Below are 22,936 nucleotides of genomic sequence, written 5' to 3' on the forward strand. Positions count from 1 at the left end.
TTTGTTTAAAAATACGTATGAATTTTTAAAGAGTGCTTAACATTGAGATGTGAGTACAATTGGCTTTAACTTCCTGGAAATAACAAGTTCTCAATATTGTTTACAGTCTTGATAGTTTTTGATACAATGCTTGCAGTTTGTTTCGACTGTTACTCATGAGTTCAAGTGTAGAGGGGGATTCTGGTTTGAAAAGGTTATTATCCCATAATGTAATCATCATGAAAAGAAAACCGTGGGAAAGGGATAGGGAACTTTCGTAAGCAGCATTTGAATCCACCAGAAGATCGTAGAATTCCTTGCTAGAACTAGCATAAAATCCATCAAAAAATGCTAGAATTTCTTGGTAGAACCAATATAAAATCCACCAAAGCATGCAGTAATTTTTTAAATAAAACTAGCAAAAAATCCAGCATAACATTTTAGAATTTCTTGATGGAACTAGCTTATACATCCAACAAAACGCTAGAAATTTCTTGCTAGAACCAACATAAAATCCACCAAATTGTGCTAGAATTTCTAACTCGAACTAGCATATAAATCCACCATACCATGCTAAGAGTTTTTGCTGGAACGAGTCTTAGATCCATTATTTATACCTGGATGATCCAGCAACCCATGGTGGAAGTTGCGCCAAATAGAGGATAAATTCTGGACTTTTTTGCTAGTCGAGCAACAAATTGTTGCTGGATATAATGGAATCTTTTCTGGAAAATCTGCAGTTCATAGACCAGCATTAATTTTTCAGCAGAAATTTCAACCTGGGTGTACAAAGTGTCATATATGTAAAGAGAAATGAAAGTAGTTTTCTTCATGTTAACGATCTATATTCATACAATATACGGAAAAAAAAAAAAACGTATTTACATCATATCAAAACTATACGTGCACCCAAAGAAGTGTTTTTCCTATGTCCACTAAGATATATAAAGAGCTCCCGACTTTTTTTTGAAGGATATCAAAACCATACCGAAATTTTAAAATGAACTGTTCGATTTTTTTTCTGTAACAAAATGTATTGACATTAATGAATACTTGGGTGATACTTTTTAAAATGAATGTAGTATCAATTATATTGAAATATCTTAATATTGTTTGACAAGTTCTGTGTACTGGTCTCTGATTGATAATGTGCAAATGGCTGCATGAAAATGAATGAATATATTTGCCTCGTGTATGCAAATAATTTGAAATAATTTTAAACTAACTGTATGTTCCTCTCTGAAATATGATGCCCATCCGATGTTTATATAAAAAAAATCAAATAAAACTTTGGAAGTTAGCACAATCCCTTGTGGTCTTTCAAGTTGTGTAAGATACTTTTCGATCCGCCAAGTAGCTTGTTTATAGAAAATAACCCCTTAATTTTTTTTTAAAAAAAAAATCTGATACTGTAACTCGTTGCCATTCCACAATTTTTGCACCTGATCTCAGGTTCGATTCACGATGGGTTCAGTGGTTCGGAACACACGGGAAATTGTTGCTCCCGTCCTTATATAGCCTAGGTGCGCAAAATGACGGAAAACAAACAACAACAAAAATGACAACTAAGTTTGGAGCATTGATTTGAAATAATTTGAGAGTTTCACAAGACAAGAGACTAAATTCAACATACGGTATCGTACAAACTTAATTTTCATCGTTGCAATTGTATTGTCTGTCAAGCAGAGCAAAAATTATAAATAAAAAGACATCTAGGTGCATCATTCTGTATTAGTCTACACAAAATTTGTAGAGTGTTTCGTAATGCAAAACGTACAAATATTAAATATAAATGCTACCTGTAATTCCAAAGTATCACGAAATATGTTCGTAGGTCTATTTATATCCTTGATTCGTAGACTTAAATTGGCCTTCGGAATAGAATTTACACAAATTTGAAGGCGCAAAGCGAAAATGTATGCGTTCTGTAGTCCATTGACTAGAATCTAGAGAACAAAACAAATGAACATAGAGAGAGAAATGAAGGAGAGGGAAGTAGTAAGGTAGGTACGAAGAAATAAAGGTAATTTTTTAGTTTTCGTCCCCCAGAAACTGAGTTTTGGTGAAAAAGAAAAGAAAAGTAAATCGTTAACTTTCTTAAGGCTTATGTTCATGCTTGGATTATCAAAGAACTGTCTGTAATTGTTTTATATTGGCTCTTTATTGATTCAAAATTTTTGCTTGAGTGGCAGTCATTGAATCACTTTGTGAGCAAACAAACAAACAAACAAAAAAAAGTTTAAAAAGTTACGAGTTTGATTATATCTACTTCTCAGTTGATCCTGTATATCAAAAGATAAAAAATATACAGACGTTATTTTGAGCTAACTATGCGTTAATGTTAAGGCCATTGGCCTAGGTCAGAATACATGAAGAGTCATACTCATTGGTGTATGAACAATCTCATTTAATTTTTTTTCTCTGAATTATCCTGTATTTACCTAGTGGTGCAGATTCACAACGGAGCGTCATAAAAATGGTCATTTTGCGGTTAAAATGACCCAGTGCATACGAATGAAGACTGTCGAAGGCGTTAATTTCTAGCGGCGGTGTGTTTCTGCTCAATGTTGAAAAGCTGTAACTCTGTCTTGACAGAAAAAAAAAAAAAACTGTCTAATGTAAATATTATTTAACCACTCAGAATTATAAACAGATACAACATTTCTTAAAGCACTTGTAATGGTTTCACATTAGTGTATTCAATTTTTGGGGGAATTTTCCAGATGCGCAAGGCTGATGAAAACAAAAACTCTGACTAAACTGCCGCAGATGGCGGTCCACATGTATCTGTTTTCAACTTTGTATTGCAACTAAGGCCCTACCTGTTCTTGCTTTCATATATATATTTCCTGCAATTACATCTGTTTCATTGTTAGCCTTCAATATTTACTCTTAATCGTAAATATTTCTTATTTTCATGCTTCTTTTGCTCCTTCCTACATTCGTATACATCAGCAAGGCGCAAAAAAGTAATAGTATACATGAGAACCACCTGATCTGCGTTTCTTCTGTGTTTTATTACCACTTCTACATGAAATACCATAAATTTTCTACGTAGTGCAATAGTAAGAAGTATCCATGTGCACAAGACATGCGATATGCGTTAAATTCCCCCCCCCACACACACACATCGTCATAGATAAAGTACAAGGACACTACACATGCAGATATAAAGTACAGGTACGTTTTTTTATTTTTGTGTCAGTCGATAAGTAAATAAAAGTCGCTTTGTTACCCCCTTTGTAAGTTCGAACATACTCAATGAATAATCCCTAAAAGTATGAGCGTCCTGCTCCTTCGGGAACTGATGCAGCTTCATGTATACTATATCCCGCAGAAATACTGTTCGCGAGTTTGCCATTGGCGTCTACAAATTTAGAGCTGACGCCCAGTGCTCAGTAGGAATGGTTTCTGCCTAAACGCACAGGGCTGCGCAGTTTCTGCTTGGCACGTAAATAGTTGTCACTGAGTGAGAGAAAACAGAATGTGAAGTCTTAACAACGTTCTTTCGCAATGTTTTGCCTCCTGACGCGTCTGGTTTTGAAACTTTATGACCTGATGTAATACCTTTCTGTGTCAAACCAAAGGCCACGGTGGGAGGGTGGACCTCTTATAATTTGGGGAAGGTTCTAGAACACAGGTTCCCCCCATATAGGTTAGTACCTAAGATGGTTCCTTTCTGTACCAAAGTTTAATATTTAATCCAAATAGTATTGCCTAGCGAGCGTCAGCGAGTGAAGGCGAGTTAAAGCTCCGCAGGACACGTTGTTTTCGGTTTTTGTTACAGCTAAATGGGAAGGGGGACCTGTGTTCTAGAACCTTGCCCATAATTTGCACGTGAGAGATACTTACGACTATATTTTTTGGATTGGCAAGTGCGTTTGACTTTGAAATTTTCACCCTGCATCATTATAGTTTTACTGTGCAAAATTAGTACCTTGGAACTGTTAACTGTTGTAAGGTAATGTTAAATGTACATTGAACTTGCACCGTCTGAGCGTGACGTAATGTCACGTGGTATTTTGTCCACATTGCTCACACAACTTTATTCATAAAAAAAATTGATTTATTTGGATTACGAAACACAGTTGAACGAGCGAAGGGCGTTAGAAGCCCCGCAAGGCTCGTTTTGTTCCACCTGGATCCCCATGATAATACAGCAGCATATATATTCTAAGTTAATAACACAATGGGTTTGAAACTGTCAGATTATGCTCTACTACCACCTCACCTCATAACGCATCAATCCGCGACCACTTGCAGTCCACAATTTTTCCTTACTGATCACCCTACAGTAGTGACCTTTCGGCAGGAGTGCACTTTGTTCAGAATATGTGATTGTTTTGCAAATATAAGATCTCTAATGTCACTTACTTAACAGAACATAGCTGAGCGAGCGAAGGAGGTTAGAAGCTCCGCAGGTCTCCTTTAGGTATGGTTCCTATGAATGTCATGCACTAAGTGCACTCTTACTGACCTTTCTAACGTTTGTTACTGTCATTATCACATTTAGTCTGATTCTGTTCATTTCGCTGTAAATTTTGTGTTTCGCGGCAGTTAACCCGATTCCCTTATAACCTACATACACTTGGTTGGCATTGGTCAAAAAATTGACGCGTTAAATTTATTATGTATTCACTTAGTTGTGACATTATTCATCCAACATTGTGTTTACAAGTGATTTTCCTAACTTTGACAAATAGTATCTCGGGAACTAAAGTTAGAAAGAAAAATCTTGTGCTGGTTTAGTTTTGGCTCACCATATTTACAAGGAACACATCTGTAGGCGACAGAAATAAATACAAAGTAATACAACTGCATTTTAAATTTACTACTGTAAAATCATTACAAGTGCTGCGAATAAAATAAGTGAGTTCATATGAAAAATGACTGTATTAAATACTATTTTCAACTGACGGTGTATTGGTGCAGCGTGTACAAAAGCTGTATTTTATGTTTACATTTGGAACGTTACAAGTGTGAAACCATGACAAGTGTTAATGAAACTCGTATCATTGCCGAAACTCACTTGTTTGTACCAGGGTTTTTTTAAAAAAAAAGTTTTTTTCGGGTTTAATTGTTTTTTTTCGAAATATTTTAATGTCTTTGGGGTAAAAGTGTTAAAATGTGATTTATATTTTAAGATTATCATTGTCACAACTAGCAACAATTTTCTATTCACTGCTGTTTTAAAAAGAATGGCCGCCATTTTTTAATTTTACATTGGATCGCTGAGAAAACCTATACAGCCAATTTAGAATGCCTCGTGCTTCTACTCTCAAAATTTCAACTTAAAAGTCCCATAATTGCACCCTGTAGCGTAGATAACAGCTATTATAAAAAATGAAATTTTACGTTGGTATGCCGCCAAAATCTATACAGCAAATTTAGTGTGTCTCGTGCTTGTACCCTGAAAATTTAAACTTAAAAGACCGAAAGTGGTACCCTGTAGTATGTGTAGTACACCTGGGGTGGATAGACTCCAAGTGGGGGGGGGGATTAGAGCTGATAGAGGTGAAATATTCGTTTAATGATCTAAAGGAAGAAGGAATAAATGTAGATCGAATCATCCCAGGAGCCTCAATGACATTCGCCAAATGTTTTGTTGAAGTTCACTTCTGATATTTTGTGCGTTCAATTACGGGCATTTCCCGAATACTTGTTGCAAGATGGTTCTTGCCAAAAAATTAATTTAAAACAATTAAAAATATAATTCATATTTTATAAAGTAAGTGTTTCAAAATGTCTTAAATGGAATTAAATATATTCCAGCGTAAAATAAATAGTTTTATTGTTTAAGTATTCACTTCTGATGCTTTGTACGTTAAATTGCGGGAATTTCCCGATTCCTTCTTCCACGACAGTTCTTTTTTTCCTCGAAAATGTAGCTTTCTTTACTGTGCAGCGTGGTCCGGAAGTGGGCGTACCACTAATTGGTGTTTTCTGACGGTTTGAGGATGTTAATGGACATTCTTACTGGGAGATGCTTAATGAGTGGTTGGTGCCTCAACTGGAAGAAAATGGTAGAATCAAAGGAGTGTAGGACAAAATCCAAGCTAAATTCTGGTAAGGCGGACAAAATCCAAGGAGCAGTATCATGTGCGTAGCTGTAGTATGTGCCTGTGAACACCCTAATTAAATTTTATGTTTGTTTCTTTCTTCACTTGTCATGTATTCTAAAGTTTTATCTGTAATTCTTCAATTTATTGAAATAATATTTCATTTACATTTAAAGAACTGAAAATCCAATAAAATATGTAAGATTGACACAGTAAGAGTGCAGATGAGCTTTAATTACTCATAAAATAGTCTGGTCACTGCTAGAACATGCCCAGGTGAATCCAATTTAGGGTGATCAGAAATATTTTGACTGAAAAGAGTATACTCACATAAATTAACCAGAAAATGAAAGCACTGGCTTGCTATATCAGAGATAACAAATAACAGCAAAGCAGCCCAGTCTTAAAAAGAGTACACTACTTACTTAATTCTATTATATTTATTGAGAATTTAAAGTAAAAATAAAATTAAAAAGATATAGTTTAGATAAAAAACAATACTTCTCTACCCTCAAAATATGCATAAAACACTACCAACAAACAAATCAAGACTTCTGTATGCCACCTCATAAGAATTGAATTAAAATACTCCAATGATTGGTCTCACAATAATATGCTGAGTGTCTTAAATATATTATAATGTATATAATAACATTGAGAAGAAAATACATACTTTTACAAAATGTATTTGTACACATAATATTTTTACATACTTTCATATGGATGTGATAAGTAATTAAAGCTTATCTGCACTCTTACTGTGACAATCTTACATGTTTTATTGGATTTTCAGTTCTTTAAAAGTAAATGAAATGTTATTTCAATAAATTGAAGAATTGCAGATAAAACTTTAGAATACATGACAATTGAAGAAAGAAACAAACATACAATTTAATTAGGGTGTTCACAGGCACATATCACAGCTGTGAACATGATACTGTTCCTTGGATTTTATCCGCGCCCCGAATCAAAGACAGTGTTGTGATGCAGCAGAATGGAGCACCAGCGCACTTCGCTATTTACGTACGCAATTATCTGAATCAGACATTTCCTGGCCGCTTTATTGGAAGAGGTTATGCGTCTTCACCAGCTCCCTTTGCCTGGCCTCCAAGAAGTCCCTATCTGACGATACCAGACAATGCTCTCTGGGGTTTCATAAAGCAACAAGTAAGAAACACTCGATATCAGACAACGCAGGAATTACGAGCAGCTGTGGAACGCGGCGTCACTCGCGATTCCGGAGTATCTCCGGAAAACATCTGCGAGAACTTAGCGCAGAATTCAGCTATGTTACGACATGGATGGTAATCATACCGATGTTTATGACTCTTAAGACTTCAAGGTAACTGTGTACAGACATTCTACCATAAATGACACTATACTGTTGAAACTAAAGGGGGGTACGCCCACCTTCGGACCACCCTGTACATCGAAAGTTAAACTAGTACGGAATTTTGAATTGGGCACTTGAAATACTAAGCGTTACTTAGTCTTCGGATCTCCGAACATTAAGCTTTTAAATTTGACTAGAATTTTACGCTATTGCTGGTGTTGATTGTACAGATTGCTGATTTGGAGAGTAACAACAAATAACTGAACTAAACTGTTGTTGGAAAACGAAATTTTACTGAAGAATACTTCTGTTACCATCAAAGTAATAAAAAATAATACTAATAGTTTTAATAATGCACTACATATTTATTGGTAGTACCGGCACGTATGGCCTTAAACCCATCAAACATATGAGGGATAATATCCCTCGGCGTCGGCAAGTACACTATTCACGGAAAGTATTTTCTAAAATATAAAATTGCATATTTTACTTCAAACAGGCTATAAGCATAATCCACACATTAATTTGCTCTATAATTATCTTAAGCTAAGGTTTCTAATTCATTCATAACTTTATAAAGGTTTTATGTTGAAAGGTGTTGTATGCCTTAACGCGAAAGCGTCTAATTCACCCAAGGAAAGACCAAAATCGGATAAACATCACTTTCAATGTGATCAACTTAGTTGTACCAACAATATACTTACAAAAAGCTCAAAAACCCAAGTGTTTTTTTTTTTTTTTTTTTTTTTAGGTAGGTCCAAACCGAAAAAACTCACCGGTTTTTTTTTGGGCTTGGCCCATTTGGGCAAACCCTGGTTTGTACTACCCTCACTCGTGTAAGCATTCGCTAATGTGCGTGCTTTCTTCGGACACATCCCCGCGGTATTCTGCGGGGCGCTTGCTTCGCCCAGCCCAAACTATGTTAGATAAAGTACGTGCTTTGTAGTGGCCACCTAGTACAAGTTGGTTCGTTTTTCTGCACTAGTTTTTATGCCATACTTCCGAATACAATATTCATATAGGAATCGTGAAAGGATGCTTTTTTTTGTGTGTGTGTGTGTGAATGAATAAATGCTTATTTGTCCTCGTACCTAGTGTCGCTTCGCCCATGCTCCCAACGAACCCATACCTTGGTAGCCCACCAGCTTCCTTGTTGTGACCGGAAATAAATAATTTTCTTGCTTGTGATGGCCACCTAGCATTTTTCTCATGAGTAATTGTTTTTATAGCACATCAGTTGGCACGCGTATAATATCTAGGCAGTTATTTGTCACGCTGTGCAAAAATAACAGTATAGAATGTTTTAGGGAATCGTTTCGGTCAGCGATTGATTCGTATTTTTGACATGAATAATCTTTTTATGGCATATCGTCGCATGCATATCATCAATCTGTATGCAATTATTTAGACAAGCGGAGAAAAATACGAGTCCAGAATATTCTAAAGAATCTTTTGAAGCGAGGAAAGTAAAGTTATACCGTATATAATTTGACGGCCTATTGTAGACCTGCACGTAGTTTATAAAAATGATAAAATGGTTGGAGCCTTGCTTTTAAATATGTGGAGGAAAGTTCGTACTTAGAGTTCGTTCAGATTAAGATCACATAACTTGAAATGTATGGGTTAAATTGAATACTCAACATTAATAATAATAATAATACATTTTATTGCAGAAACATCCGAGAACATAAATAGAAACCAGAAATAAATAGTTAAAAGTTAAAAATTTTAGTGTTACATATGTAACATACCATAATATAAACAAAAATCACTGTATAACAGACGAAAATAATTTAACAATTCGAAAAATTCGTCAACACTATATATACAATTGTTAATAACTAATTTCTGAACTAGCTTTTTAAAAGCGAAAAATGGAAGTTCTCTTAAAAATATCGGAAGAAAATTATAAAATTTAACTGACTTATAGTAAATCGTTTTTTGTGTCTTACTATATTCACGTCTAAATAATTCTAAACCGTTCCTGTTTCTAGTTTGATATGTATGATAATACCCTAATTAATTATAAATATGATTGTTTTCCTTGATATAAAGCAAACACTGATATATGAAAATCACAAGAACAGTCATAATTCCGAGTTTAACGAAGCTTGATCTACAATGTGCACGACTAGGGAGACCGAACATCAATCTTACACATATCTTTTGTATTTTCAATAGGCTTTTGATGGAGGACTGATGACCCCAATATATTGTGCCATAACTTGAATGACTATAAATTTGAGCATAATAAACAGTTTTAAGTACCTTTAAACTTACGAACAATCTTAATCTGCGTGTTAGATAAACTCCTTTACTAGCTCTAGATTCTATTTTAAGGATATGGTCATCCCAGTTCAAATGATTATCAGTTAACCTCCCCCTCCCGAAAAAAAAGGAACGGGGTATTTTTGAAGTTCTGCATTTGAATTTTTGTTATTGTAGGTAAGCACCAAGTCTTTCATCTTGCCAGACTTAATACAAAGCAAGTAGGAAGTACACCAGTCTTTAATAATATCTGAGGTAATGTCTAATATAGACTGAACTGAATTTTTTTGACGTGAGTTGACACATATTGAGATCATCAGCAAATAAATAACTATTGAAGAAGGGTGAAGCGACATTGTATGGAAGGTCATTAATGTAAATACTAAAAAAGAATAATAATAATATAAGAAACACATTTTTGCAGAGTACAGAATTGAAAAGGAAGAGAAAAAAATGTAAACTTGAGTAACATATCAGAGCAATAAGGAACACCTAATACAATGTATATTTGACGGCGTGGCCGTTCCCCCTGGTTTATTGGCTAGCGTGTGTGCTTTTAGTGCACGTGGTCCCGGGTTCGATTCACAATGGGAGAGCACAAAAATTTTTGTTTCACAGTTAGTTACTTTGATTACTCATCCATCTCCTTTAACCTAAAGGACATAATGACGGGACGTTAAACTAAAAAATAAAATAAAAAACTGGACGGTATGGGAGACGCGGGTTCTATTCCCGGTAGGAGCTTATGTGTTTTGGGTTCCGTTTTGGGGAAATTGTAGTCTACGTCTCATATAGCCTGCTTATTGAAGTGGACGCTAAAGTTCAATCCAAGCAATTAACCAGTGAGACAAGTCCCCTCTTTCAAGCATAACTAATAAAAATGGAGAGCCTTTAATAGATCACGAGATATTAAGGTATTAAATAAACTGTAGTCATTGTTATATGATAAAAGTAAGAATCAAACTATGTCATCTGTAAGTGAAAATTAAGTTAAGTTCACAGTGAAAAATGTTCAACTGAACCTCAAATCTTAGGTAGCGTAGTGTTTTACACTCGCACGGTGAACCGGAGACCGTGTTCGATAAGTTAGTCCAGTGGTGCATTTTTTAGTCTATTGACTTCATTTTATTTATAGCCATGTTTGTGGTGGTTCTCTCAACTTCACCTTGAAGAAATAGGTATAATATCATGTCGCCTTATTCAAATATTTTAAAGATAATTTTAATGATGTCTTTAAACTTGAGTTGCTTTATCGAAGATAAGTAATTAGATTCAGGTCTTTAAATGTGAATGCGTTAATATTTAAAAGAAATGAAAATAATAATATAAAATTTATCTAAGGAAGACAAGCTAATTCCTATTGACGGATTACTGAATACGCGTGTGTGTTCTTATGGTTCTGGGAACAGAATCGAAACACATTTTTGCATATGGGTTCTATTCCCAGAACCGAAAACCTTAACAGTTTGGGTTCCAGTATTAAAACCTAAATAAACTTGTGGATTTGGTGCGGTTGTGGAAACAGAACCGAAATGTATTTGGTCTAGGAATTAATTCGTGCGGGTGGACAAGAGATGGCGCAACGAACGGAGCGTCCCGCAGTTCCGTGTATCCACACATGTGTTGCAAACCCCTGTCATAGCGTATCGTTCGTAGTATAGGGCAGTGGATTAAAGCGTCAACAACACCAGTTTGTAGTTAAGTGAACATGGCGCAATTTGTGCCTGATAAAGTGTTTTTGCGGGGTGTCCTGCTGTATTACTTTAACATGCAGAAAAGTGCGACTGAAAGTCATCGTATTTTGGTGGAAGTGTATGGTGACCATGCTCTAGCTGAGCGAACGTGTCAGAAGTGGTTTGCACGGTTTAGAAGTGGTGATTTCGGCTTGGCAGACTAAGAGCGAGCTGGACAGCCAAAAAAATTTCAAGACGAAGAATTGACAGCATTGCTCGAGCAGGATTCGTGTCAAACGCAGGAACAACTTGCAGCAGCATTAGGCGTTGATCAAACAACAGTCTCCAAACGCTTGAAAGCCATGGGAATGATTCAAAAGATGTCACATTGGGTTCCACATGAATTGAAAGACAGAGACGTTGAAAGACGAAAAACCATTTGCGAATTGCTGCTTCAACGACAGAGCAGAAAGGGGTTTCTGCATCGAATTATTACGGGTGATGAGAAGTGGATCCATTACGAGAACCCTAAACGAAAAAAGGCCTGGGTGAAACCAGGTGAACCAGGTCCATCACAACCAAAACGAGATACTCACTGTGCAAAGGTTATGCTGTGCATATGGTGGGATATGAAAGGTGTGGTGTACTATGAGCTGCTGCAACCGGGTGAAACTATGAATGGAGAACGTTATCGACGACAATTAATGCGTTTGAAGCAAGCTCTGGCCAGAACACGACCAGAATGGGAGAACAGACATGATAAACTTATTGTTCAACATGATAACGCTCGCCCACATGTCGCAAAACCGGTCAAAACCTATTTAGAAAATGTCGGATGGGAAGTTTTACCCCACCCGCCGTATTCACCAGACGTTGCTCCTTCGGACTACTACTTGTTCGATTGCATGAACAACGATTTGATTGGACAGCGGTTTACTTCTTCAGAAGATATCGAAACATGGGTCTCTAACTGGATCGCTTCCAAGGATGAGGACTTCTTTCGCCACGGAATCCGTACATTGCCTGACAGATGGGCGAAAGTGGTGGCTAGCGATGGACAATATTTTTCTTCAGGTATTTATGTATTTTGTGTTTGTACTACAGCTTCAATGTGTGCGTACCAACCGCACGAATTAATTCCTAGACCAAATACTTCGGCATATCTATTCTCTTTACTGAGTACGCTTCCGAGTTACGGTTCTTTATTAACCTTATGAAATATTCAGCAAATATGATCAAGTAATACCCAGGGAGTATTCTAAGATTTTCCGTCTCTCCCCGCTGGTCTAGTGGTTAACGCAGTAGCCTTTGGTGCACGCTGTCCCAACTTCGATTCCCGATCAGGGAACATTGAAATTTGAACGCAGACGGATTCCAGCTCAAACTGTATGTTGACGTCACATGTAGGCTCGGCGCTGAAAAGGGACGCTGCACTTCAATAAACAAATAAACGAAGATCTATTCCTCGTCTCCCAATCTCATCTTTTACTTCCTTCACCTTTACATTCTATTACTTCAAGTTTTGGTAATGGAAACTCAGGGCGATTCTGTACAAAGCAGACGGAGTGCTAACATGATATCGTAACGGGAATCTTTTTGTTTTCCTACTCATAAAATATGTGCGCCATTTGATCGAAAGAATTCACTCCTCTTCTCGTTGAGTTATAGAAATTTAATGTTACTGGTTTGCCATTACCTTAATCAGTCGTGTTGGTAGAATGTATTATAGAAAGCAAAAACATCCCCACTAGTGTCAGTCTCACTTTCTGCATTAAAATCATCAATATGTTCAGAAAAGCATGAAACGTTATCTTGATAATTTGATCCTTCATTATTGGAATCAGAATCATCATTTTCTTTCAACCAAGTTTACACAATATCTGCAAAGTTAGTGTCCGATGTTCTCATGGCTGGATTAAACTATGTTTAACATGTAGGAGTAGAATATTGTGCCCTTTTTGTTACTTTTTGCCTCACAATATAAGAGAGGCCTATTACAAAAATCTAAACAGTAACGTTAACATTGGGTTTCACACCACCTCAATCACCAAACTTCTCGATTTGAAAGCCCCCTAGTTACGACAATGAACAATTAGCTCATCCAGTTTAAAATAGCAACGAAAGTTAAGAACATGTATAGATAAGACGTAAACATTGCCATCTTTATGGTTTAAGGTATAGTGATATTTGAAAATCTTTCTAGGGTTACTTGTAACTCCTGTTTGTGCTCCAGGGTTAAATTCTTTCAAATTTAAATTTTTGAACATGTTTTTGTGATGCCATCAGAAATAGCAAAATGGTAATACACGAAGCACACTTACATAATGAAGCTTTTTATTGAAGTATTTGACAGTTTTCTTAAAAAGTGAAGCAGGTGTCAATTCCGAAAACGATTATCCATAACACGAAAAAGATAAAAGAAAAATCTAATTTAGAACGTGATGATGCATGAGTACAATTTTACAAATCATTAAGATCATTCGCAATATACGGGGTTTCTCAAAAATCCCCTGCTATAGGGTAACTCTGTTATTATCAGACTTAACAATAAAATGTAAGAGGGGAAACCGTCTCCAAATATAATGTTTTCAATCTAAAGTGAAGGAATTTTTTTTAAATCGGGCGAGCCGTTTGGGCTGTACACTCTTTATGCACCCAGTGTTAAATGAAAATGAAAGTTGCCATTTACTTGGATCCACATCATAAGTGAATGAAGTTCCTGTCTTATGCTAACATGACGATGGCCAGCTCCGATTTCAAACATACCCTCATTCACCATACTCTTACAAAATTTGTTCACCTCCCGTCTTGTTCTTCCCTCCCCCATCCCCAGGTAAATGGCAACGTTGCATTTTCATTTAACATTGGGCGCATGAAGAGTGTACAACCCAAACGGATCGTTCGATTTAAAAAATCCCTTCACTTTAGATTGAAAACATTATATTTGGAGACGGTTTCCCCTCTTACATTTTATTGTAACTCTAATAATAACAGAAATGCCCTATGTCAGGTGACTTTTGAGACACCCTGTAGACATAAAATTATAAACAAAAGAATCATATAGTGAATGAAAAGAAACATTTGCGATGTTGATGATCATCTTCGGAACTGATATCAGTTAATGATTTGTAGCTTTCTTACAGTTATGTTGAGTAATTGTTATTTTCTCTTTTATTGTAAACTAGATGTTGGAATGGAAAGTGGGCGAAAGGTGAGAAGTTTTACTGTAGCAGAAAAGCTGAAAATAATCGAAGAGGCTGAATGTATTGGAAATCGTGCTGCAGGTCGCAAATATAATATATCAGAGTCCAGTGTACGTAACTGGAGGAGAGACAAGGATAAACTTGCAACTGGTACACCTGAGAAGAAACCATTGGACGAGGTGAAAGAACAGCGTGGAAAGTGCGTGAGAGACAAACAAAGGCATGATCGTACTGTGACTCTAGATACATCTAAGGCTAAAACGTTTGAGTTGGTGCGAGAGTTCGCTGATGTAGACAGCAATAGAAATGATGGTGAAAAATCCCTGCTGAAAAATGGCTGTATCGCTGGGAGTCAAACATCAGATTCACAGATAAAAGGTAAATACTAACAATGCTTAATGCTTACAAGGAACATCACCCAGGTGTCCGGCTCCGATTTCAATGAAATTTTGTTTTCTGATAGAGGGTATGTATACTTTATTTGTGATGATAGAAATTTTTGCCATAGTGCATGTTTTCTATTTAAAAAAAAAAAATAAATAAAATAAAATAAAATTAAGAGTTGTGATATGGTTATTAGAGATTACTGCAGAAGTCCCTTACTACCCTTTGTAAACGGAGTGTTAATGAAAGAACAACCATGTAGATACATATAAGGCCTAGGAGGAAGTCGTATGGTAGGTATGACCTTGACGGCAGCCATCTTGAAATCCGCCATTTTGAATTTAGATCAAGTTTTTAAATGGGAATAGGCCAATATGATACATAATTTCAAGCTAGAATTTAATCAGAAATACAATGATGAAGTTAGTTTTAAGATACGCCCATTTGGGGAAAATTTACAGACATATTAATTGTTTATACTTACTATGTGCGTGAAGTCCCTTCTAACCCGCATATTAATGATAATAAGTGGGGTAAGGGTAACCTTCACGGCAGCCATCTTGAAATCCGCCATTTTTAATTAAAGTGAAGTTTTGAAAAATGAAAACCATAGCATGTGACACCTCATTTTAATAGCATTTTTTCCCAAAAAGCCAATGGTATACTTATTTTTGTTCTATAGTTAACCAGTATGAATTTAGGACTGCTTCTAATGTGCACCAAATGTCCATTGTTCGATCTTTCAAATTGGCAACACTCCTAATTTTCACCGCATATTTTAAGATTCCAACTGGCACTTTGCAATTGTTGCCATGGCTCATGCTTTCTAAATTTATTACATTTTTTAATAGTTGCGATTTGTCAGTTCATGAGTAGTGTTGAGATAAGCTTCCAGCAACCAGCAATCTTTCTGTATTTTGAAGACTTGCAATGTAATTATTTATTTTAAACCAGAATAATTTGTTTATGAAGATTTGTAACTTAATCGAGTTTCCGATCAAAACTGATTATAAATTTTACTAATTATTACCATCGACAATAATCACTAGAAAACGAATGACATTTTTTTCTGACCAGCTAAAATATTGCCATACAAAATAAATAAATAAATAAGTAATAAGGAAATAAATATAAAACAAAACAAAAGACCATTGATTTACACAACAATCATATTTCGTTTTCCTTTTTGGAATGAAGTTTCATTCGATTTCTCGTCTATCTGCTATCCATTACAAGCTACATCTTCGGTTTACCTGAATGCAAAGTTGCAGTTGTTTCGTTGTGCGATGATTCACGCCAGTAAACGAGTGTTTGAAGGGCAGGTATAGGAAATAAATAATTACATTCCAAGTCTTCAAAACACAGAAAGATTGCTGGATGCTTATCCCAACACTATTCATGAACTGACAAATCGCACCTCTTAAAAAATGTAAGAAATTTAGAAAGCATGAGCCATGGCAACAATTGCAAAGTGCCAGTTGGAATCTTAAAATATGCGGTGAAAATTAGGAGTGTTGCCAATTTGAAAGATCGAACAATGGACATTTGGTGCACATTAGAAGCAGTCCTAAATTCATACTGGTTAACTATAGAACAAAAATATGCATACCATTGTCTTTTCTGGAAAATTTGCTTTTAAAATGAGGTGTCACATGCTATGGTTTTCATTTTTCAAAACTTCACTTTAATTTAAAATGGTGGATTTCAAGATGGCTGCCGTGAAGGTTACCCTTAACGTAACACTTGCCTCTAGGCATAATAGTATTACCGAAACTTTTATCCACTTATTATCATTAATACGCGGGTTAGAAGGGACTTCACGCACATAGTAAGTATAAACAATTACTATGTTTGTAACTTTTCCCCAAATGTGCGTATCTTAACCCATTTGGGACCAGTGTCCTATTTTTAGGACACTTGATATTTTATTTTTTATAACAAAGAAGAATAAGGTTTTCGTGTTCTGCTAATTACAGGGAGCAATTGGAGACCTGTCATAATGCACTGTAATTTTTTGATACATTTTTTCCTTTCCCTCTGTAAAAGACGGACGCTTAAATTTATCTGAGTAAGTTACTTTATTTGGGTATGTTTCGGGCAACGTCATTTTTTGTTTTTAATACAAACAATGAGTTCAATTTATATGTATTAGGCAGCAATAGGTACGCGGTAATCAGACTATAAAAGAGTTATTTTAGTTTTGTTATTACTTTTGGTGCTATAGATGTTGAAACATTAGTGTCATATAAATAGGACGCTGGTCCAAAGCAATATACTACTAAGTAATAAAAGCGAATCTATAGATAGACTGACGCCCTTGATCTTTCGCGTTCTTACGCTTATCATTCATTGTTCAATACTTAAATACTACGTTTTTTACTTTTCTCATTTGAATGCAATTTGCATCCAAGCTTTAGTGTAACTACAGTAGAGAAATAAGTGGTAGAAAAAGAAAAGTGCTGAATAATAATGTTCAAATTTGAAAAAAAAAAAAAACGCATCCTACACAAAGCTTCCCCTAGTTGGTGTACAAACTGACAAAAACTTCAGCGAACTGAAAGAGAAATGTTGTAAACAAATCACCTGCAGAGATATTCTTTTGTATTTTCAACAGTGACTCAGTGCAATATAGCTATAGTGAAGGAAACAGTTCGTTACGATGTACATATAAAGAACAATCATCATTTTCTGTAAAACCAACTCAGTTCAATATGGATCTTCTGGCATTTACACGCAACATATCTGTATATCTATCATATATATCAAACTTGTCGGTCACATTGTCAAATGTATGCAATGATGTAAGCCTCGCTGGATGTGGTTACTTCATTATGGAAAGGAAGACGTAAAGATGCCAATAGATGCACGTGAATATCATTATCATACTTTGAAAAGTGTAATGTCACATTGTGTTTCAAAGCGTTTCGTGAAATACCAAGAAGGCAAAGAAAAATAAACTTTGAATCAAAGCCAAACACGTGTAACAAACTAGCACAGGTAGATCGAAATTACAAAATAGCAATTATCTGAACTTCAAACGTAACAATTTAGTGTTCTAAATATTGGTATTTGTACGTTATGTTTAGTTATGTGTCATATATATATATTGTATTTTGTATAATTTTGGTAAATAAACATCAATGCAAAACACACACGCATATATATATATATATATATATATATATATATATATATATATATATATATATAAATCAGGAAGACTTCGTGCTTCGATAGACCAGCCGTGATCACTCAGTGCCTTGAGGCACTTAGCGGTAAAAATTTGAATTGCCTCACTCAAGCAATAGAATGCAATTAGTTAGGAATATGGATTTTCTAGTATATCAGAAAGGACCAGCGTCCTATTTATAGGACAGGGCGTAAGTCACATCCGATGCGCAGGAAAAATCAAAATGTTATATTTTCGTGATACTTAGGCAATAATAAACTAAATTGAATTCTTAAAGTGAAAGAAATCAAAAAAATAATAATTTGGTCCCAAATGGGTTAAAACTAACTTCACCATTGTTTTCCTAATTAAATTCTAGCCCGAAATTATGTATCATGTTGCCCTATTCCCATTTTAAAAACTTGACCTTAATTCAAAATGGTGGATTTCAAGATAGCTGCCGTCAAGGTCATACCTACCATACGACTACCCCCTAGGCCTTATATGTATCTACATGGTTGTTCTTTCATTAACATTCCGTTTACAAAGGGTAGTAAGGGACTTCTGCAGTAATCTCTAATAACCATATCACAACTCTCAAAAATCATTTAAAAAAAAAAATGCACTATGGCAAAAATTTCTATCATCACAAATAATGCATACATACCCTCTATCAGAAAACAAAATTTCATTGAAATCGGAGCCGGACACCTGGGTGATGTTCCTTGTTAGTATAGGACTTTTCAACATTGTTTTACAAGCTGAGTCAAAAATTACGATTGATCATCATTTACAGGGGACTATAGTCAGCCCAAAGTTATAGGATTTTTAGAAATGGAATCTTTGAGTTTTACGTCCCACGAGTATACTAGCTAGGCTAAAGGAGACGGTGATGAGAAATGAATGAAATGGTGGAATGAAGAAAGTGGGAGGGAACGGGAGAACCCCGAGAAAACCCACGCACACGGTGTTTGTCCACCAAAAAGTTCTCTTGGCGCGAGCTGGAATCGAACCAAAGACTCCATGCACCAGCGGTGAACGCTCTATCGCTGAGCCACCGCGGCCCCATTTAGGATTTCTAGAACTGAGAAATTGACTTTTTCCCATTCACATTGGAAACTAGCTATTCAGTCGTTTCCGAACGAGAGTTCTGTACCTTGTTTTGTTGGGGAAGTTTTTATCCAAGAGAATAAGAAGTCTACCTTGGGGAAATGAATTGTGGGATCAGCCACTGATGTAATATTTCCAGATCTCATTCTTTAGTCACTCTTGATAACTGAATGATGATGGTTCTGGTAACTCGGTCCAAATCATAACATGAGAGCGGGGTTGTTGCATTCCTTCATGGTAATAGACGGGGTCATAAGATTTTCTTCTGACCTAAAAGCCAGTTCAGAAAACCAGGCGGAGCGATAATACAAATCCAATTTCATACATAGAACTATATATTTTCGGGCTTGTATTATGATTATTGGTACAAATTAATTAAACATTACTGGAATCAAAATATTTTTGAGTTTCAAGGTAATTCGGAAACTTTTAATTTATTATAATTTGATCTTAATCCATCCAATCACATAGAAGTCAGAACTAGTAGGCGGTGAAAACTAGGAATACGAACATGAAAATAAGGACAGCAAACTCGTATGTCTAGTAACTCCTGGGATTTTGAGTGTAGGTAATGGGGGTTGTTGAAATAGATAAAAAGATCTTACCCCTAACATCCGTTGAAACGTATTACCACTTACGATTTTGAGGCACAACTCACCCCTTCGTCAGTGTAGCTAGTATATTCTTGCAGCTAGACAAATTACATGTTGAAATTTTTCCTGAAAATCCCGTAAATTGTACTTTCATTTTTCCAATTATTTAAAGGAAAATTACCGACACAAGTGTTCGTCTTATAGATTGGAGTGTTTCTGAATCGCTTTTTTATCAGAAGTATATATCCAGCCTTGATAAAAGGAATTTAGATAGTAATAGAACAGCTTAATTACGAGTTCAGAGAAACCGTAAAGTCAACACAATATTTATTTAATTTTTCTCATTTCAGGTACATTTAATTGCTCTGAAATTTTCATGTTTGTCCAAATATTTTTTGTAACCAGTTTGATTATAAGAGTTCGGGAAACAGAATGTCGCATACTTGGGTATCTTTCCCTCCAGTTCTTCGTTTGGAACAATAATAGAATTATTTAGAATACTTTAGCTTAATGTATTATCTGTGAAGACTTTCTTTGTTCATAGGCTACTTTGCAATGACAAGAAAGAAAAAAAAAACTACGAAATTCTGATAGGTTTTTGACTAGAAATTGAGCCACTAATCTTTCGTGCATGTATCATGGATGGAAAATTCTAAACAAGGTAAAGGTGTTCAAAAGTAGTGCACATCGGCAGTGTTCCTTCAGGGAATGTGAAGAGCAAAAGAACCTTACAAAGAAACAGATCTCTTACATTTAATTTCCAGGATCGATTTCAATGAACGATTTCCTTGGACACGTAATTCTTCTAGCAGTGAGACTTTATTCTACTCATACTGACAAAGGAGCAAAGTGTGGCTTGAAAATGTATGTGGTAATAAGCTTTGATGAAAGTTAGAGGTAAGAACTTTTTGTATGTTTAAGTATTAACATACGTATATCCGATGATATCAGTCAGTGTTGAAAACAGTCACGATCTTTTCCAAAACATCATTTGTGATGATTTTTTTAATTTAAGTCATTTTTTTTATTTAAATAACTTGTACTTCATTAAAAAAAAAAGGAATAAAATTTAAATAATGTTCCTTTTCTTAATTGGTGGGAGACCCGGGTTCGATTCCCGGCCAATTCCATGTTAATCAGTAGGTCCTGTCTCATACAGCCTCTCTGCTGAAAGGGACGTTAAAATTAACTCAACCTTTTCTTAATTGGTAATATACTGAGTTTCGGGATTGTCTATTAGCCCTTTGGAGTTCTAGTACCTACTTTTAGGTACTAAATACTGTCTTCATTATTCGATTAAAAAGAACCAATGAACTTTTTTTTTACTTCGGGTGTTTTTTTTTTTCTTTTTTCAAGTCTAGAGGCATTGTATAGAACACGTTACATCTGGTTTCACGTCTTTCTGCGTCGAGACATAGTAGGTGACGACGTCATAACTTTAAAAAAAAGTTTGTTAGGTCTCTTTTTATTATCTTTTGGCGGGCTTACATTTGCACTTAGAAGATTGAAATTTTGCACAAACATTCAGTCTACCGAGTAATATTTATGTTTTTTTTTTCAGATCTCTACTTTAACACAGGGGTGTCCAGAGGGGCAAAAATGTAAAACGGGATATTTTTTAACAAAAAACCTTTTTTTGGGGCGATTTTCACGCCTTAGATACATGATAGAGACATGTGAATGGTACAGTTTGAAAGGAAGTTCTAAAGGTCCTGTTTTATACGGGAATCGGGTATTGTGGGTATAATATTCTTTTGGCGGGCGTACTTTTGCACCTAGAAGATTGAAATTTTGAACAAACATTCAGTTCACTGAGTAGTATTTAAAATTTTTTTTCAGACCTCTGCGTTAACAAAGAGAGGGGGTCCAGAGGGGCTAAAAGTTTAAAAAAGTGATATTTTAACAAAAAATTCGCTTTCTTCGCGATTTTTCCGCCTCAGATACATGATGGAGACATGTGAATGGTATTGTTTGAAACGAAGTTCTATTCTGAAGAGAATGATGGGCGAACCATAATCCTAGGATGAATATGGATGTCTCAGGAAATTTTTTACCTGAGATCAGGGTCTTTTGCGGTAATTTGGGGCACTGTGGGGATTATTGATAAATATTTTTCCCCACCTTACTATTCAAGATAGAAGCTTGAAATTTGGTACACACATTTAGTACATCTCTTTGCATTTTTTTAGTTGATTTTCAGGTCTCTGCGTTAACTCAGGGGAGCTCAAAATTTGAAAACGAAAAAAATATTTTCAGAGAAACATTCCGATTTCTCTGAAAATTCCCCACCTGAGGGACATGATTTCGAAATGTGAATGGTACCATTTGAAAGGTTGCTCTATTGTGATAAAACGAGGCATGAACCATGATCCTATGATAAATAGGGATGGTGCTGTAGCCGTTTGACCGAAAGTCTATAATTTACCTTAAAAGAGCCGGAATCTAAAAGGGTTAGGTGATACTAATAAAAGCGAAATGAAAAATTTCCCGATATTTACTGCAAGGTGTTTCTCACACGTGAGAATTACTCAGTGGTAGTACAGTGTTGTTCCCCAAACATCTAAGCGGACGCGGGCACCGTAATCTTGCAAATTTAATTTACAATGAGTGGACTAAAGAAAGCTGATTATGGTAATCTTAATTTTTCTTTCTAACCATTGTAATCAGTAAATAACCTAGGTAAAATATACAATGTAGAATGATTACCATTTTGCAAACAGCAAAAAAATTTGCATTGCGCTGCACAGCGAATGTAGAGCGTTTTTAATTCTGTGTATAAATTAAATATAGTTTCATCATAAGTCTCTCATCGTAAATATCAGTATTGTTTGCTTTGCAATTGTAGAATTAATTAAGATAAACTTGCAAATCATTATGAATTGTATATGAATATAAATATTTGATTTCAAGTTACCTGCACTCAGTATGGCAAAAAGATAATATCATTCCACTTACAGGTTTCTGTAATTCCTGAATCTTGAAATTTCCAAGCTTTCGATTCTCCCGTGGAGTCATGGTCACGAAGGTTAAAAACAGGAAGAAAAAGAACAGAAACATCAAGGAATAAAAAGAAACGGACTTATCAAGGGGAAGAACTGTGTGCAAAACACGTTATCAAGTGAGTCTGCGATCTGCATATTGTCTTGGAGCAAACTAAAATATGGC

The 22,936-nt window shown here is 35.5% G+C and overlaps 1 protein-coding gene across 2 annotated transcripts in view; it reads left to right on the forward strand.

Annotated features, from left to right (window-relative positions):
- The first annotated feature begins 1,847 nt into the window (after positions 1-1,847).
- The window catches only part of LOC145690683 (uncharacterized), a 49,335-nt gene continuing 28,246 nt past the window's right edge, over positions 1,848-22,936 (forward strand). The window contains exons 1-2 of one of the 2 annotated variants that reach the window (XM_081765823.1): positions 1,848-1,982; positions 14,498-14,893. In XM_081765823.1, the coding sequence (XP_081621949.1) occupies positions 14,506-14,893 (388 nt within the window). In that variant the 5' untranslated portion in view covers positions 1,848-1,982; positions 14,498-14,505. Of the gene's footprint in view, positions 1,983-14,497; positions 14,894-22,936 lie in introns of those variants that run through there. The other variant, XM_081765824.1, reaches the window with a different exon arrangement.

Source organism: Thermobia domestica, chromosome 7, assembly GCF_964235325.1.
Source record: "Thermobia domestica chromosome 7, izTheDome1.hap1.1, whole genome shotgun sequence".
In the NCBI taxonomy this organism is placed as follows: Eukaryota; Metazoa; Arthropoda; class Insecta; order Zygentoma; family Lepismatidae; genus Thermobia; species Thermobia domestica.